General features: G+C 35.0%; 1 protein-coding gene across 2 annotated transcripts in view; it reads left to right on the top strand.

Moving 5' to 3' along the window:
* The window catches only part of GALNT13 (polypeptide N-acetylgalactosaminyltransferase 13), a 417,254-nt gene that overhangs the window by 170,550 nt on the left and 226,673 nt on the right, over positions 1-20,031 (top strand). For both annotated transcript variants that reach the window (XM_087819844.1, XM_087819845.1), the window contains exon 4: positions 1,792-1,960. In XM_087819844.1, the coding sequence (XP_087675970.1) occupies positions 1,792-1,960 (169 nt within the window). The remainder of the gene's footprint in view (positions 1-1,791; positions 1,961-20,031) is intronic.

The following is a 20,031-nucleotide window of genomic DNA, read 5'->3' as shown; positions in this document are numbered from 1 at the left end:
CATCTACATCCATGATATACTCATGGACAATAGATAGTATTACGTATCCTGATTACGTTTCTTCCTTTAGAATTAAGACACTCCTGGAGGAACTACAGAAATTATTTTTAATACTTTCTTTGGAATCAAAACTTAAAAGAAATTCTAGAAATGGAAGGTACCTTAATGCCTACCTAAGTTCAACATCTCACCAACAGCACAAATTCACCTGGAGTCAACTCCAACACACTCCACCTGATCTTAGGGACAATAAGTTTACTGTTTCCCGAGGGAACACATTACTGTTAGAATTTTATTTCTTAATTTGAACCAAATATTCTTTCTCATAAAACTCCTGCATTCAGTTCAATTTTGCTCATACAGTGGATGAGACTCTTCATACACTTTAAGATGACAGCTTTTTGAATAGTTTGATGTGGGTACATGGATTTTTTTATTTAAGATTTTTCCAGGTCTTGTCATTTGTTGTGTATGAGGGTATTTCAAGGCTAATCACCTTCCTGATACTCATATGGGAAGGCCCTTAATACCTATCTATCCTCTTACAATTTGACTCAGGCCATTCCAAAACAAGGATAACCTTTCCCAGGAAATAAGCAACTAGAAGATCAATTCCAGTCTTCTGTGTTTTATAATTATGAAGGTCCAGTCAAAGGAAACATTACTTATTATGTTTTATCCCAATTTTGACTATATTCTTATATTATTCCAGACTTGTATTTTATGAAACATTATAATCTTATAAAATGACTCCACATACATTATATCCTTTAACTTTCTACAACACTAAAGGTAATCTGGGTTTAAATATTTGCCCTTTAAAGTATGTGGAAATTAAATTCAGTAAGTTTAATGTGTTAAGGGCTATCATATAGCAAGACATTGGAAGAGTCAAGACCGGAACCACATTTCTTTCCCTGTAACTAAATATCATTATGAAGAGTAAGTTAAGGGTACTTTAGCAGTGACTGGAACCTTGTCTTATTATTATATGTTAACATACATATAGACATATGTGAATACCACCCCCCCACACTGATACATATTGAAGCAAGTGTTGTATAGCTAGAAGGGACATGAGTGTGGTGATTACTTGGAGGAAGCAGTAAGAACATTGGCCTGTGTATTGAATCCTGAGTTCTCTTAATAAACAATCGAGCCCAGGACATTGCTATAAAATCTCAGTTATAGAGCACAGAGTCTCCAAATGTACCTTGACCTTTGAAATTATATGTTACCACTGTGAACGTTATTTTTACTTATTTGAAAATGCTTTCACAAATAATTCACATTGCTATGGGGATGAAGAATTGCCAACCTTTCTTGCTTTTACAAATATATAATGGCAGTAGGTATGTGAAATATCAAAACATTTCATTGGATGTGAAAATAAAGTAATCTTGGTATATTTTCAAAAGTTCTCTTTTATATTGTGCAGCTTAATCTGCCCAGTGCTCCACTTCATCCGTATCTAACAAGCATGTTAAAAAATATATCAGAGAAGTTTTTACTTTTGGTATTTTGCATTATGTGATTATTAAGTCTTAGTAATTATTCAGGTCATGTTATATATCTAAATTTGAAAGACAATGTGCAGCATTGAGTTAATGAATTAAAATAGGTAGTTTCTTTAGTGTAGTGTATGGTTTGTAAGTAAGCAGCAAAGATTCGATGATTGTATTATTAAGCCGGTATATAAATAATACAGCTGAGAATCAAATCCAACATGAGTTTATTTATTCAGTTCATTATCTGTGTTTTTATGTATGTGTGCACCTGTGTGTCTTACAGCTGTTATTTCAAGAAACCAAGAAGGGCCAGGAGAAATGGGAAAGGCTGTGCTGATTCCTAAAGATGACCAGGAGAAAATGAAAGAACTGTTTAAAATCAATCAGTTTAACCTTATGGCCAGTGATTTGATTGCCCTTAACAGAAGTCTGCCGGATGTCAGATTAGAAGGGTGAGTTTACATGTGTTATATAATCTTGTATATTTCAGAATATCTTAGAACTTCAGTTAACTCAGATTATTTCAGTTCTAGAAGTATGTAGTTCTGAGTTACTATGCCATAGCAAGAATTTACTGTGCATGCATATGATGAGAAATATGAACTATTTTCCTTTCTGGCAGAGCAAAATATGTTATTTGAAAAAAAAAAATTGCAGAATACACAGCCTAACAGGTTTTTGTTCATGAGATGTTTTTGTTTTCTTTTTGTTTGCTTTATCTTGCTAAATACAGAGCAAACATGGTCTTTAATAGATTATTTTCTTGCCAGCATGCAAAGCTCTTACACTTTGGTGTGAAAAGCTATATGCTTTGCTATTCCCGGCATGGTAGCCAATTGCTAGCATGTTTTTTTGACCCTTTAAAAATGATTTATTATGGGCTCCAGAAATTTATGCTGCTGTTTATAATTAAAATGCTCAGTTATTGACCATGGAGAAAATAATCACTTGGAAACAATACTGCATGAAAAATTAAGTTGAAAATTTCAACTGGTATGTGATTAACTGTTATCCATGCTTAGTTGAATAAATTTTAAATGAATTCATAAAATTAGATATTTATTTGCAGTGTTGTCATTCTAGTCTATAACCCTTATAAAACAAATTCTTGGAACTCAGAAAGTTATACCCTGAGATTTTAGAAAATTTCTAAGTTTACAGGTATGCTCCAGAACACAGTTCTACGTAATTAGGAGTGTTCTTTTTCAGCATGTAATGACTTTTTCTATATACTACAAAATCATAGTTAATGCAAATAAAGTTTGTCACATACAATTGGTTATATTACTTTAGTAGTGTAGGGATGTTAACATCAAAACACTAAATTGAAATTTTCCTCCATTCTGAATTACCTCAAATGAGCCCAAAGTACAGTAACGGAAACCTTATTGAGATGCTGGGCTGAGTTGTCAGAAGGTTCTTTTGGTAGCTGAAGGACTGATTTTGTATGCTCTTGTATGCTTTTGCAATCTCTCTTGACAAAACAACAAATAACTATAGATTATGGATGTTTTTGGTCCCCAGCAAATGGTTAAAACATCAAATATTACATTTGTGCTTTCCAAAGGGCTAAATAATTTTATAAGTAGTTTTGTTCATGTTTGTATATGTTTAAACTTTGCATTTTTAAAAGCACAAAAAGCATATTCTGCTGATTAACTTGAGTATTTTATATGCTAAGTTTATAATGTTAAAACGTTGCATTTATTATTTTGTTTTATACACCATGGTGTGATAAAATGGGTAAATGTGATACTTAGGCATTCAGAGAGACCATGTAACACTAGTTCAAATTTAAAAAATCTTTATTTTCAACTATCAAAACATAAATTAATTTTTATATCAGATCCGGGGTGTTTAAGGTAAGAATCATTTTAGTATAGAGCCATTGCTTCAAAAGAAAGTAAAATCTTCGTTGAGAATCCATTGAAAATACTTGTGGCCTGTGCTATATCTTCTTTTAAACATCACTTAACATATTAAGTACTTGAATTATTAAGCCTTAAACCATAGAACAATTCAACATTTTTTAAATGGAGGATGCAAATTGCTTAGTATCGAAAAGTTCATGAGATGCCATACTCTGTATAACATGGTTTAAAGTTGAAGACTGTGCATAGTCTAAGTAATATTAGTGAAATAAATAATTTTCCATTTCATTTTTATATCACACCACAGAGTATACTATCAGTAAAAAAACCAACAAAAACAAAACAAAAGTACCATCCAGTTTCCTAGACAAATCATGAAGGGTATGTGAGGTCATCTTGAGTGACTCAACTGTGTGACTGCCTGGGAACAAATGTTGAAAAACACACCATGAATCAGATAATCAAACTGTTATTTAAAAGATGTCAAAATCTATTAATACTCATTTGATGTAGAAAACAGGGTGTGTTTTTTCAATTTTGGTTTTAGTTACAGTTTTATTTTTTAATATTTGTAACTTAAAAGGATGGGGACACATAAAGATAGTGTTAACTGAACTAAATTTATGCAATATAGAAGTATGGGATTCATAAATAATTAGGTTTAGAAAGCTTATTTAGTGGAAAACTTAAATTGATATTTATTTAGAAAAGTGTCTACACTGCTCAAACAGTAAATTCATTAAAATATCTCTGCATTTTATTAGATATACCCTTAAGCTGGCTCAACTGAATGCAGAAAATTGTCCGAATAGTTTAATGTTGCAATTGGCTTTAACATAAATCTACAAATATTTGGAGATGTGTTCAGAAGAATGATTCTATGCAAAACTTCATGTTTTCACAGAGAAGAGGCAAGATAAAAATAGTTTTTATTGGAGGCAATTGTGATGAGGCATCAGGACAAGTCAAGTTGATTTCTGGAATATCCATCCTTATGGATGTTTAAGTACTTATATTATTTTATTCACATAATATATTTAATTTATTAATATTTGTAATACATTTATATGTAATCTTTAATTATTTGAGGGACATGAAATAATTATATCACAAATAATCATGATACTTGGATATGTTAGGTACAATCAAAAATGAAGTCTGTACTAAATTTCTTTTTTTCTTGAAGGCCCTCAGTTTCTGAGATGCTTGTTGAAGTCTGTATATATGTATAAGTAAAATTCCAGACAGATATAGTCAATCCTTTCTCTCCTTTGCCCATCCTCCATAAATTTAAAACAATTGCAATGTCATAAAATTTTGATTCAGAATTTTGAGAAAACGCATTATTGAACTTGGTGATGGAATGAGACTTCACTTTGGGTGGTGAACACAAAATATGATATACAGATGATGTATTTTAGAGTTTGAAACCTATATAATTCTGTTAACCAGCCACCTCAATAAATGCAATAAAATATTTTTAAAATTAAAAATAAAAGCATTGTTAACTTGATGTGTTGATGAATCAGCATTAGGGATTGTTAACATATTTCTCATCAATTATGAGTTTAAGTTTTATAAATTTACACAGTTTGGATTTAAAAATAAAGCTAAATATTTGTTTTCAGAAAACATGTAAATATATATAATTTTTATGGTTGTTTTTAACATAAGATTTTTGTGTTACTATTGAGAGAGAGAGAAATTAGAATTACTAAACTAAAGAAACCTGTTAAAAGATATTAAACACATTATTTTTGAGCACATAATATGCTAATATGTGCCAAATACTGTTCTATGTGCTGGGGACACGGCAGTGAACAAAATTAAGTTCCTGCTTCATGAAACTTAGAAAATTTTAAGGAATGAAGAAAGTAAGGGATAGAGATTAGAGTAGTGAACAAAAACCTTTTTGAGAAACTCACATATGATTAAGTTGAGTGGATCTTCAGCACCCGAATATTATAATTTCTTTTTGCTAATGCACAGAGCTGTTAAATGATTACTGGGTTCCTGGAACAGACAATGCTAGAAATAGAATACATCTATGGATATATAGAACTGTAAGTACAGCAAAACAACAGAACAAACATTAAGTAAATGCATAGATGATTGCATGTGTGTGTGTGCGCGCGCACGTGCGCCTGTATTATTTTTTAAAGAAAGTGTTTAAATTTCATTTTCATGAAAGTCAGCAAAAATCACATTTTGGTTTGCTAAGGTTTCTGTAGCCAATGTTTTCCCATGTTCTAGGCTTTCCTTGAAGTACAGAAAGGAATATAATTATGATCATAATCAATGAGGTGGGTACATGACTCTATTCTACTAAATGAAAAACAAGGGGAACAAAAAGCCAACTCTTGAGATTTTTTTCAGGTAATTAGGTGGAAAATCTTTAGATATGGAACCAAAACATATAGGTTGAATATCTATGGCTTACTATTGGATCTTGGGTAAGTCATTAATTTTCTAAGCCTTAGTTTCCTTTCACTGATTAAACCAACTAGTCATTTAGTCAACCAATCAACCAATCTTTGTCATTTGCCTAACACAGGCTTAGTTAACTTTGAGAATAAAAATAAATGGATATATCAGGTCCTGTTCGTGAAGATATAAGGAATATATTTACTTAATATAACTATAGTATCTGTACCAACAAGCAATAATTGCGAAATTGACAAAGTAAGAAAGATTGGACTGAGTTCCTGGTGAAATTGTTATATTTATTATTATTATTCTGTGGAATTTTCTTATGCCTTAGGCTCCTTTTTTGGACTAAGCATGGTACCTTTAAGCAATCAGCTTCTCCCTTTACTCTGCAATTCTTTTGAAATAAGAAATTAGAAGTAATTATTGAGTGAATATTTATTTTGAAAAAGCTATGGGCAATTAAAAAGTAAAGCACAATGTGTAAGGTTGTTTAGCATTTACTTGTATCCAGACATTTACTAACACTTCAAGCTCTGGTATTGAGTTATTTGAAGGTTATAATGCAGCTGGCATTTAAATATATTTCATCAGGGAAAATGAGGAAATCGGAAATTTATTTTAGCTATTTATATTGTAGCTCAAATAACTGCTTCTTACGTATGCGCACTTGCAAGCTGATAAGGAGAAAAAACACGAGCAGTCTTGCATTATTAGTGGAAGAAGAGCAGTAGCATACAAATTCTGAATAAGTTTTCCTAAAAAAACACAGGTTTATTTACTACATAAACCATAGAATATATTTTTCAGTGCTCAGTTTCATAAATGTAGCTGTTCATTTATGTGGATTGCCTTTCTCATGATTAAAATACAATAAATGTAACATTGATTGCAAAAAGGAGATAGAAAATGAGAATATTAATTGGATTTCTGATATCTTTCCCACATCTTTTCTTTTTAATTTGAGAATTGCTACAACTTTCATATGCTGACAAAAATTTTGCCTGTGAAGATAATTTCTATAATACTTTGATGTATGTAATATGCTCATCTATGGAATTAATTTTACTACTCAAATTGAAAATGGTGTGTAAAAATGTCTGTACATGTGTGTTTATGTGTGTATATATATATGTACATATATTTGAAGAAGATGGTGATGATAGGTATGATTATTATTTGGGGAATAATAATGCTGTTACACTATAACTTTTCTTTTAAATAAGAAAGTTGAGTAAAACATTACTAGGTATGTTCTTGGGGACATATTTGTATGTCACTGTAGACAGAGTGTTTCATTACTCCATTTACACTATTATTTTGAATTTTAAAAATGTGCTAAATATACAAGACAAAAATTATTATCTTAACTATCTTTAAGTGTACAGTTTAGTTATGATAAGTATGAAGGGAATTAGAATACTCCACCCCCAAATATACCACTTTGGCATTAATGTTTTGAACTGAAGACAATTGAGAGAAAGCAGACACAAGTGATTTAATTTGCAGTTGTGTCAGTCTCTGTGTATATGTGTGTTTGTGAGAGTGAGTGAGTGTGTGTGTGTGTTTTAAACCTGAAGCAAATAAAAAGGAGGGAAAGGAACTGTAAGTAGAAATTATCTCAAGAATATTTTGAGGTCTGGCTGGATAGCTCAGTTGGTTGGAGCATGGTCCCCATACACGAAGGTTTCAGGTTCAGTCCCTGGTTCGGGCCCATACAAGAATCAACCAGTGAGTGCATGGATGAGTGGAACACAAATTGATGTTTCTCTCTCCCTCTCATTTCTTTCTTCTCTCTCTAGGGTCAGTAAACTTAATAAAATATACTTTGAAATGATGTTTTAGAATTGGTGACTGACAAGATACAAGGAAAGAAAAAACAGAAGAATCAAAAGATGACTCTAATGTTTCAAATTTGGGTTTCTAGGTGGTTGGCGGTATTGCTGTTACACGCACACCCCCACCCCCACACACTGTGTGTGTTACATGCCACTGAGTTGCCTCAAACTCCAGGCGACCCTGTGAATGAGTGATGTCCACAATGTCCTGTCCTTAGCAGCCCTGCTTGGCTACTGTAGACTCATGCCTATGGCTTCTTTTGTGAAGTCAATCCATCTCATAGTGGGTCTTGCTCTTTTCCTGTTGCCTTCTTTTATTCCCAGCATTGTTGTCTTTTTCAAAGAACCCTGCCTTCTCATGATGAGCTCCGAGTAGGGCAGCTTCAGTCTTGTCATTTTTGCCTCCAACGATAGGCTTCGTTTACTGTAGGACCTACTTGTCCATCTTTCTGATAGTCCCGGGTATCCACAGAGCTCTCCTCCAGGACCTTATTTCAAATGAATCTTTTTTTTTTGTATTAGCCTTATTCACTGTTCCACTTTTCACATTTTCCATCCTACTGGGAAATACGAGGGTATGGATGACCTTAATGTTGGTCTCTAATGCCACGTCTTTGCTTTTGATGATTGTTCCCAATTCTTCCATTGCTCCCCTTTCAAGTCTCAACCTGCTCTTGATTTCTTGGCTGCAGTGCCCATTTGAATTGATGACTGAACCCAGGTAAGCAAAATCTTTAACAATTTCAATGTATTCATTTCTATATTCCAGTGCTTTTCTTCTGCAGTCATGATTTTGTCTTGTAGATGTCCAAACGCAGTCCTCCTTTGTCACCTTCTTTCACTCGCATCAGAACTTGTTTCAAATCACTGCTACTTTCTGCCAGTAAGATGGTGTCATCTCCATATCTTGTCGATATTTCTTTCACTAATTTTCACTCCTCATTCCTCTGAGTCTAGCCCAGTTTTCCCCCGTGATATGTTCTCCATGCAGGTTAAATAAGTAGGAAGATAAAATGCACCCGTCTGACACCTTTGCCTACCGGAAACCATTCTGTCCATCTGTATTCTGTCCTGACAGGGGCTTCATGTCCACAATACAGGTTAAGCATCAGGATCATCAAGTGCTGAGGCACAACCTTTTTCCCCCCAGAGCAACCTGTAGCTTTTTATGATCCACACAGGCAAAGGGTGTACTGTCTACAAACATAGACGGAACTTCTAAAATTCTTCAGAGCACTCCAAGATCTAATGAGTACTTGCAATTAGGTCTTAAATGCCTCTTATTTTTCTGACTCCATCTTGAACATCCAGCATTTCCTGCTCCATATACAGTAGAAGAGCCTGTTGGATCACCTTAAGCATCACTTTACTTGTGTGGGAAACTAGAGCGATGGTCCTATAGTTACTGCACTCCTTCGCACCTCCTTTCAGGAGGACTGGGATATATGTCGAGCTTTCTAGTATGGAGGCCATTGTTCTGTCTTCTGTTTTTGTTTTGGTAGAGAGCTCTTGTTTGTCCTTCCTCGGTGTTCTCTTTCATATCCTTACATTGACTATTGTAATAATTCTCTTCATTTCTGTGTGATATAGTCACTGAAAATCTGCGTTCAAGATTCTAACCCTGCTTTTGTCAAGTTTAACTTTTGCCTCTCACCTGTCTTTTAACAAATTTTAGTGTTTCTTTTGTCACAGATCTTGATTTTTTTTCTTCCTTTTTACTTATGACATTGCCTTTTTGCATTCTTTCCTAATAATATTTCTGGTTTCAGTTCACAGTTCTTCTGGTGGTTGTTCAATGAAGTTTAACAGTGCAAATCTGTTTTTTATGTGGACTTTAAATCCATCAGGAATGTGATGACATTATATTTTGGCACTATGATTCTTTTAGTGCTGCTCTTCAGCTTTACTCTAATGTTTGATATTAACAGTTTCATGGTCAGTACCACAATCTGCTCGTGGTCTTGTTTGGCAGAGAGAATACAGCTTCTTCATCTCCTGCTTCCAATTACATAGTCTACTTGATTTCTATATAGGCCATCTGGTGATACCCATGTATATAGTTGTCTGTCTGGTTGTTTGAAGCATGTGTTTACGATGGGCAACTTGTTGGCTTTGTTGAAATCAATGAGCTGCTCTCCTGCTTCATTTCTCACCCCTAAGTCCAGATTTTTTGATGACATTCGATTCTGCTTTGTTTCCTACTTTTGTGTTCCAATCACCTATAATTATCAGAATGTTTTTGGTGGGTGATCAATTTCTTCTTGGATACTTGCACAGAAGCTTTCACTTTTATCTTCTTCAGCCTCTCTAGTTGGAGCATAGACTTGAATGATGGTTATAGTAACAGATTTCCCTAACAGTCTGATGACATTATTCAGTCTGACCTTGGCATTGTAGACCCTGACTGCCTGTGTTACATCTTGCCTCAGTATTAAATCCACTCTATTCCCTCTGAGTTTGGTATTTCAAGAGTAAAATATTTTGTAGTTGTTTCTAAAAATGGCCCATTCCAGTCCATTTTTGCTCACCAACCCCAAGCACTACAATGTTTAGATGTTGCATTTCGTGCTGTATAATTTCCAGTTTACCTTGGTTCATGCTTCTTATGTTCCGTGTTCCAACTGTACGTGTTGTGCAGCATCGTCCTTTGTGCACATCAGCTGTCAGTCGTCTCTCTGGCTTTGGTTTAGTTACATCATTAGCAACAATGGTGTTTGTACTTGTTCTTTGCTCTTCCCCATTTACTGTTTGAGTGCTTTCCAACCTGAGAGTCTCATCTCAGTACTAGATTGTGTTTCATTTTGGACTGTTCATCATAGAGTTTTCAAGATAAAAGAAAAAAGACAATAAGAAAAGAAAATGCAATAGTGGTTTACCATTTCCTTTTGCTGCTCAGTGTGGGGTCTAAACCACATGTGCTTGGGTCTGTGATGTTCACAGTCATCAAACACCCACAAAATGTAAGTGCTCCTGAAGTTACACACACACAGGGGCGTACTTAAGTACACTTTTAATATGGGTAGTGACATTAATTCCACACATGTGCACATTAGATAAATTGAAATATTATAGAAACTACTGTTATCTTTAAGGCAAAATTTTTGCCAGCATATGAACCTTGTAGTTATTCTCAAATTAGGAAGAGAAGATGTAGAACAGAGATCAGAAATCCAATTAATATTCTCATTTGATATTTCTTCTTTGTGAAATATTTATGTGCTACATTTATGTGTACATTGTTAGCATAATTGGGTAAAGTATAATTTTTAAAAATGTGATTCTAGTATTTTGAAAATTGGCCCTTAAAAGTAGACTTTGTGTTAAAATGTGTAGTTTTTTTTAACTTAACATACAAAAGAAATTGAATTTAAAAAGTAAAGATGCGTTTTACATCTGCAGATTTATTCAACTTAAGAAAACACGTAGTTCTGCTTTTCCTTGAAAAATCTTGTGTGAAAAGAATATTTGACTTCTGTATGAAATTCTTTCTCAGTATTTTTTGCATGGACAGATGTTTTATATACACTTATCAGTGCCTTAAGGGAAGGTTAAATTTTTCTAATGCCAACTTACAATGTTATTTTGCTGAGGAAGAATTTGATTTTATAGTAATATACTCATATCAGTAAGACATAGTTTTATTGATATGGGAGATGTTGGCATATGTCTAAAAATTCTCATTGTATATTGTAATTAATATTTCATGACCTTGCAATGTCTCCTCTAGAAGCCAGTACACTTTCTGAATGATAATTGCTGTGTAAATGAAAAAATGTGTGTTTGGTCCTTGAATTTTATAATTAATGTATTGATATTGCTATATAATTTTGTTATATTGCAAACAATGTCAAAAAATAAATACATTTTATTAAGAATGCTGCAAGTCCATCTTGAAATATATGGAATATTTGAATGGTTATAATTCTAAGATAGACATATGTGTGCAAAATTATATTTTTAACTATAAATTTATTTAATGTGTCTTGCTTTATTTTTTTCCTCAAGAAAGACACTATTATTTTTGTTCCTTTTATGTCTTTTTCTTTTTAAGTAATGATACTGTATAGATAAGATAGAGACATTTTCACTGAAAGGTTATGCAAAGCTGTCTGGTTATACTTTATAAGAAGGTTATTATTTTAAGATAGTGTTATATGAAATTCATATGGAAAGATCCAGTATAAAGTCATTACTTTATCATCATACTATGTAAGATAAAGTTGAATTTTACAATGTAAGTTAATAAGTCAAATTCAATTTCATAAACACTCATCCAGGTCTCCTTTCTGACCAGCATTTTGTGAGAAATTTAAAAGCAAATATAGCACACAGTTCCTGTTTTTAATGATTTTACAAAACATAGTGAATAGGAAAAGATATTTATCTCATGAATTAATTAATATATATGAATTAATAAATTCTGTAATAATATAACCAATAGTCAATAGTTGTCAAACTTTTACTGCCACGCAGGAATTGCATTAAGTAATTTACCTGTATTATCTCATGGAATTCTCAACAAGAGAATATCCTATGTTTTGTTATATTTGTTTTATGGATTAGGAAAAATATTCAAGAGGTTAAGAAACTTCACCAAAGTCATGCAGCTGATACTTGAATCCAGGCAGCAAAATCCCAGTCCCTGCTTTCAACCAGTGAATGTAATAGAGGAAAAGATGAGCTAGAGGGTTATGTTACTAAAAGCTTCATAGAAAATTTAAACCATGGATTAACCTTTGAATAATTATGTGGGACATATAGACATAAGGGACAACACAGAGATTCCACATGGGGGGAAGAGGTGAGGAGATGCACAGTATGGGGTGATAATGGGGTCTCTTCAAGAGACTGATCTAACCTAACAGTGAGTTTATGTTGAAGGCAGCTCATATGGTCATGCTGACTGTGCAACTCACACAGTCACGATCACCACCCTCAAGGAGGAGCCTAACATTGTCCATCAATTACATGACTTATCCCTTATCTACTCTCACCTTCATTTTGTAAATTACTATTTCATAATTTCAACACTTCCCTAAGACCTCCAATATCTTCTCTTTAACCCTCATTGTCAGTTTATGATCTTACTTTCTATTTTACTGAGAAAAATAGAAGCAAATAGAAGAAAATCTTCATGAGTCCCACCATTGCATCTACTGCCTTACTTGCATTTTTAAAAAATATATCTCTTTTTAAATATATCTTTTTTTTATTTCAGAGGGAGGAAAGGAGAGGGAGAGAGAGATAGAAACATCAATGATGAGTCATTGATCAGCTGCCTCCTGCACTCCCCCCGACTGGGGATCGAGCCCGCAACCCGGGCATGTGCCCTGACCGGGAATCGAACCTCGAACTTCCAGATCATAGGTCGATGCTCAGCCTCTGGGCCACACTCGGCTGGGCCTTACTTGCATTTTTAGCTTTATACTCTAACTTCCCTCCTATTACTATGAATGCATTGTCCATGTTTTTAATCGCAACCAGCCCATCTATTGCACACCTGACACCACCCCTCTTAATTATTCAAGCACATTGTTGCCACAGTTTTGCCTACCCCTTCAGTCATCAGTTCTTTTCTCTCTTAGATTATTACTAACCACATGCAAACATGATGTTATTTCTCCTTTAAAAACAAACTTATAAACAAAATACCTCTTTAAACAACATTTCTCCTTACAGATATTTCATTTCTCTTTTCTTGTTCAAAATCGTCTTGAAAGTATTAGCTATACTCTCTGTCTTGAACAATACCCCACCTCCATTTTGTCCTACATCTACTTCAGTTAACTTTAATCCTCACAAAACTGTTCTTGCCCTATGTTTCTTGATTTAGTTATGAATTCTCAGTCCTTTTATTTCTTGGGCTATCAGCATATTTTGACACAGTTGATTTCTGTCTCTTTTTGAAACAAATTTTTCACTTGGCTTTCAAGTCTCTATGCTGTCTCAATTTCCTCGTATCTCTATGGCCATTTCTTCTCTTTGTTGTTTGTTGGAGACTTTTCTCCTTAGCATCTAAATGTAGGTATGTCCCAAGGGTAAGTCTTTGGAGCTGGTCTATTTGTCAGAACTTACTCTCTTGGTAATTTCATGTAGTCTCTTCATTTAAAACATTATCTCAACCTCTAGTCTAGACTTTTCCCCTAATATCTAGAATTGATCACCCAGCAGTTCTTGATGCCTTCACTTGAACATCTGATACTTATGTGAAACTTAACATGTCCAAAACTCAGCACCTGGCAGTACCCATAAAACCTTCTCTCTTCGTGGAGTTTATCGTCTTACGAAATGGAAGCTCCATTCTTCCAGTTTCTTGCACAAACCTTGGAATTTCATTTGAGCACTCTTTCTCTTGCAGCCCTCATCTGGCACATCATCAAATTCAAAACATTAACTCTTTTCATCTCCACTGCTACCATCTTAGTCCAAGCTCTCAATATTTTCCACCTGAGTTATAATAGTAACCTATTAAGTGTTGTTGTTTTTTAATTGTTTGTTTTTTGCTCTTCTTTTGGTTCCCTACAGTCTCTGATCAGCATAACAGTCAATGCAATCCTACTAAAGTATAAGTCAGTTTGTGCTACTACTTTTCTTAAATCTCTTCAGTGCTTTGCGTCTCTTTTAGTGTAAAGGCCAAAGTCCTTTCAATCCCCTACAAAAGCCTACATGGTCTATTTTTTCATTACTTCTCCCGCACTCTGCATTAGTGCTCACCCACTTTCTCATTCAGTTCCAGGCATAGGTGAACATTGACAACACTATCCCTTCAGGGCTTTTGGACTTTCTATTCCCTCTCCCTGGGATGTTTATTCCCAGAATATCCACATGGTTTGTTCCCTTCCCTTCAAGGTATTTACTCGAATGTCTCCTCTCTGAGGTCTTCCCCCACCACAGTGTATAAAATTACACCTACTCAGGACACTTTCTGTCTCTCTGCTTTATTTTTCTCCTTTCCACTACTGACTACAAAAGAGGGGCATGTTTTATTTATTTATCTTCTGTTATCTGCTTCCTCCCCTAGAACATAAGTTCATTGAATGCACGGATCTTTCTATGTTTTATTCTCTGTTGTATACCCAGCTTTGAGAAGAATTTCTGCTGTATGATGGATACTCAATAAATACTTGTTGAGTGAATTATAAATCAATGAACGATGAGATATATTCTGTTATGTATAGAGGCTGTGACAGGGCAGAAACACTTGACTTAATTTTGTAATCAAAAGAGAGCTGTTACAGGTTTTCAGAGGGATACTGACATGACGAAAGAAGTGTAGATTTGTATTGAACTAAGTTAGCATTTTTGTTACCTTTCTCTTTCCAGCCAGGCAGTCTAGCCTGGAGCAGAATAAGGAAAAGGGAAATTGGAATTAGTTCAACATTGGAAATTATTATAATGTGCTCTGTAAAAGATCAGAGCAAAATTGAAGTAGCTGGAATTTAGTGATACCAAAGAGAGGACTAGCAGGTTGTTACATTTAAAGTCAAGGGATCCCTTTTTTAATCTTCCATTTATTAGGAAACAACTGGGTGCAACTCACTATGCTAGGTGCTTATAAATTCTCAACCTTTAGTCCTTCCCTCTAAGACTCAAATTAGGCTTAAAAAATAAATGGCATTATTCTCATTTTACAATTAAGGAACCTGAGGTAAAAAGACACGAAGGGGTGGGAGGTGGGGTGAACTATTAGAAATGACTTTTTCCTGTAATTTCTTATAAACTGGCTGCCAGATCTCTCTTTCCATGCTTTGAATGACTTGTCTGCAATTTTCTAGCCATTTTAAGCTAATAGATTCATTTTCAAATAGTAAATGCTGTAGCCTAGTTTTTGGCTGATGCTGTGTGGTCATCATACTCTCCAGTGTGGCAGGTATCCATGTTTTCATTTTATGTGAGGGGTATTTTGGAGATTTCACTATACAGGGACCAAAGACTTCCAGCTGACTTATTTCAGTTTCTCCACCCTCTTTCCGCTTCAGGCAATTACTCACCCAAGCATTTGCTTCTGGGCCCCCTGCAGCAGCAGAGGGACAGTCCCATTGAGACTTGAGTCTAGTTACCTCTTACCATGTCTCCTTGCTCTTAGAAACTCATGGTGCCACGCCACATGAAAAGGTTTTTCCCCGCAGTAAGACCTTAAAGACTCTCTAGGATGCTTCCTGCCTTGCATGTCTCTAAACACCAAGGACATCAAGTCACAGTTCCCCAACTACTTTCTCATTGCATTCTGTTATGGCCCAAAGCATCATTTCAGGTTACAGTTTCACAGCCAATAAACGTGTATGCAAAGAATGAGATTCTCATCTATTAAAGACAGTCACAGTCTCTGAGGATGAGTATCTTGAGAATTCTGTCATTTGGCTTGATAAGTGAGAAACACTTTTCTCCCTTGCCCCAGAGGTAGGAAATATACCAGGACATACCCGATACCTTTGAATCCCCTTACTTCACTGAAGTCTTCTTCAGTTTCCTAGTCTCCTTTCATAGAAGCTGGATTTGGGTGACAAAGATTCACAGTCACAGCATCAGTTCTGCTATCTTACTGGAAAGTAGTTTCTTTTAGAACTTTATTTTGACACTTGTTGAAATTCCAAGAAAAATGATTTTTCTTATCCCATTTTACATATCCACATTTATCTGTTATCAGATAGTGTGAAAGTTGCAAAGCCAGAATTTGGACAAGGCTCTCTGACTCCATAGTTGTACTATTCCTGATCTCTCTTATTTGAGTTTGTTGAGAGGTCAGAGGACACTGAAATATGTATAGAGCAATGACTTGGTAATGATCAGAAGATTAAGATTATAAAAAGCAAGCATAAAAATCTATGAAATGCTATAGTGTGCCTTGTTCAATGAATGTAAACCTGAGGTCCAATGAACGTATACTATACTATTAATGAGTGTTAAGCAAGCATAAAAATCTATGAAATGCTACAGTGTGCCTTGTTCAATGAATGTAAACCCGAGGTCCAATGAACGTATACTATACTATTAATGAGTGTTAAACTAGAAGGAAGGTGTCCGCATTTGAGGCATCTAGAAGTTCATGTAAAATGCATCTCCAGCCAGATGATTGGAGTAAAAAGAAAAAGAAATGCGAGTCCTGCAGTGATATCATTTTAGGGAGTCCAGAATTGGTATGCATTGTGGTGGAATGGGGACAAGAAGGAACAAAAGGAATGATTAAGTGGGTGGCTGTGGCAGATGGTGTTGGTTTCAAGTAAAGAAACCCAGAAAGTAAGGAAATAATGATGAGAGTAGCATTGGGGAGTGAAGAAAAATTGGACAATTTCATCCTAATAATTCAGGCAATATAGGATGAGATAAGACCTTTAAATGTTTACTGCCTTTGACAATGAAAATTGTGCAACAGCAAATAGTACTTGGAAGAACATTTTTTTCAATGTTTTTGTTATAAGCTCTTGCTGTGGCCAAGAGGATCAGGCTCTAAGAAAAGATAAGGCTGAGTAACATAGCAGAATCAAGTGTATTTTTTTTTGGGGGGGGGGGGGAATTTTGTTGTGGTTCCCATCCTAAAATAAATAATTTATATCAGAAACAACAACAAATAAGAAAACGAGTTGAGTGAGAAAATTTTTCATATACCTGGAATTTAAGTGAAAAGAAAATTTTTATTAGTAGAGGAACCGCCAATGTGTGTATGTGGAGAAATGTTGATTTAACTGTTAAATTTTTGTGTCATGTACAATTTCAAAATAACATAATAACTTTTAAAAAGACTTTTCATGTCTTTCATAAATAGCTTCGGTCATCTGAGAGTCAATTCAGCTGTGAGTGATTTTAATAGAAGCAAATTGCTTCAACTGTGTGTTTAATAGGCTGTATCACAAAACTGAAGCGCAGAAAACAGGAGGCAGAATACATGAGGTATACATGAGATGCCCGCGTTTCAATAATAGCCTGGCTGTGGCAGATGCTTCCTGGGAGAGCTTGGCTGGGGCTGCACAACTGCCATATTTTCATATTTATTTTTGATGATATAAGGGATAGACAAAGATAAGCTCTTTCTAATAAAGAACATTCTTTTATTTTTTTATATATGCATTGAATATTTGCGTCTTACAAAGAATATGGTTAAATAAAAATATGGAGTTAAGTAATGCAAGGTTCCCATCCTCACTATGCTTAAAATGTCAACCAAAAAATATATGTTGGCAGACTGTTAGTTTCACCTTGACGAAATTATAATGGTGAAAGTATTCATTTGGTGCCACCTTTAAATATGTGAATGGATTTCACACTGTCCTTATTGTATTTATAGTGACCCTTATATGCAATTAATGTGATCATTCTTATGACTCATATTTCTCACTTAAATATTGTATTACATTCAATACACAAAATGTCAGGTGAATGGGTATCATCGTCATCACTTAGAGGTTATCTGGGTTTTCCAAAATCATTTATTAAAAAGGAAAAAACTTGTGTTTCAACCCGCCTTCTGTGGCTGCGTGAGTGTCCCGCCGCGCGTCTCGGCGCGTTGCCCTGCGGTGGCTCTGTGATCATGGAGTGTTTCCCTCTGACCTGCAGTAGTTGCAGACTGTGCATCCTTTGGTGCAGTTGTCTATCTTACGCGTAAAACCTGGGGCAATTTGTGTTCCTTCAGGTTTTTTTCTTCGTGCTCTAACTTTTTAAATTTTTTTAGAGCAGTGGTAAGTTTACAGCAAATTTGAGTGAGGTATAAAGATTTCCCATATATCCCCTGCCCCCAAACATGCACAGTCTTCCCCACTTCCTACATCGCCCATTACCATTCCTCACAACTCATATATTGACATATAATTACTCAGAGTCCATAGTTTAAATTAGGGCTCACTCTTGCTTTTGTAAATTTTGTGGGTTTGGACAAATGTCTATTGACTTGTATCCGTCATTATAGTATCATACGGAGCAGTTTCACTGCCGTAAGATTCCTCTGTGCTCCCCTGTTCAACCTTCCTTCCCCAACCCCTGCCCTTGACAACCATTGATTTTTTAATTCTTTCCATAGTTTTGCCTCCTCCAGCATGTCATATTATTGGAATCATGCAGTATGTAGCTTTTTCAGTTTGGCTTTTTTCACTTTGTAATATGCATTTAAGTTTCCTCCATGTCTTTTCATGACTTAATTGCTCATTTTTTTAGTACTGAATTATCTGCATACACCACAGTTTATTTATCCATTCACCTATTGAAGAGCATCCTGGTTGCTTCCAAATTTTGGGAATTGTAAGTAAAGTTTCTATAAACATCCAAGGTTTTGTGTGGACATGTTCTTTAGCTTAGAATCGCATCCACACAGTAACAACACTGAAGGTGTCATAGGCACAAGGGTAATAATTACAGATAAATTTTCTGAGGAACAAGATCATAACAATGGGAAGTTAGTAAAAATGGTGGCAGTTAAGTAGGGGCACATGGAAATATCTGTTCTAGACAGATTTTTATTTTATTTATATATTTTTATTTTTATTGATTTTGTTGGGGTGACATTGGTTAATAAAACCATATAGGTTTCAAGTGTACAACTCAATAAAACATCACCTGCATGCTGCATACTCCGGAGTGCATTCATCACCCAAAGGAAAGTCTCTTTCAGCCTCCATCTCCCCCACCTCCCACTTCCCTCTCCTCCACCTCGCCCCACCTTTTACTCTGGCTATCACCAAACTGTCATCTATGTCTATGTGTCATGTATATATGATTTGTTTTTGCTTAATCCCTTCACCTTTTTTCACCCAGCCCCCTAACACCCCTCCCCTCTGATAGCTGTCAGTATTTTCTATGTATCCATGCTTCTGTTTCTCTTTCTTTGGCTAAATTATTTTGTTCATTAGATTCCACGTATAAGTGAAACCGTGTGATATTTGTCTTTCTTTGACTGGCTTATTTCACTTAGTATAATAATCTCTAGGTCCATCCATGCTGTCACAAAGGGTAAGATTTCTTCCCTTTTTTATGGCCAAATAGTATTACATTGTGCAAATGTACCACAGTTTTTTTACCCACTCATCTATTGATGGGCACTTGGGCTGTTTCCATATCTTGGCTATTATAAATAAAGCTGCGATAAACATAAGGGTGAATATAGTCTTTCAAAATTGGTGTTTCAGATTTCTTCAGATTATTTCCCAGAAGTGGGATCACTGGGTCAAAAGTTATTTTCATTTTTTGAAGAAACTCCATACTGCTCTCCACAGTGGCTGCACCAGTCTGCATTCCCACCAACCGTGCATGAGAGTTTCCTTTCCTCCACACCCTCACCAGCACTTGTTGTTTGTTGATTTATTGATGGCAGACATTCTTACAGGTATAGGCTGATACCTCATTGTGTTTTTAGTTTTCATCTCTATGATGATTAGTGACATTGAGCACCTTTTCATGTGT

The sequence above is a fragment of the Miniopterus natalensis genome, chromosome 8, assembly GCF_054644295.1.
Source record: "Miniopterus natalensis isolate mMinNat1 chromosome 8, mMinNat1.hap1, whole genome shotgun sequence".
Classification (NCBI taxonomy): domain Eukaryota; kingdom Metazoa; phylum Chordata; class Mammalia; order Chiroptera; family Miniopteridae; genus Miniopterus; species Miniopterus natalensis.
The sequence above is the reverse complement of the archived record's forward strand: the minus strand, read 5'-3'. Positions and strand labels throughout refer to the sequence as shown.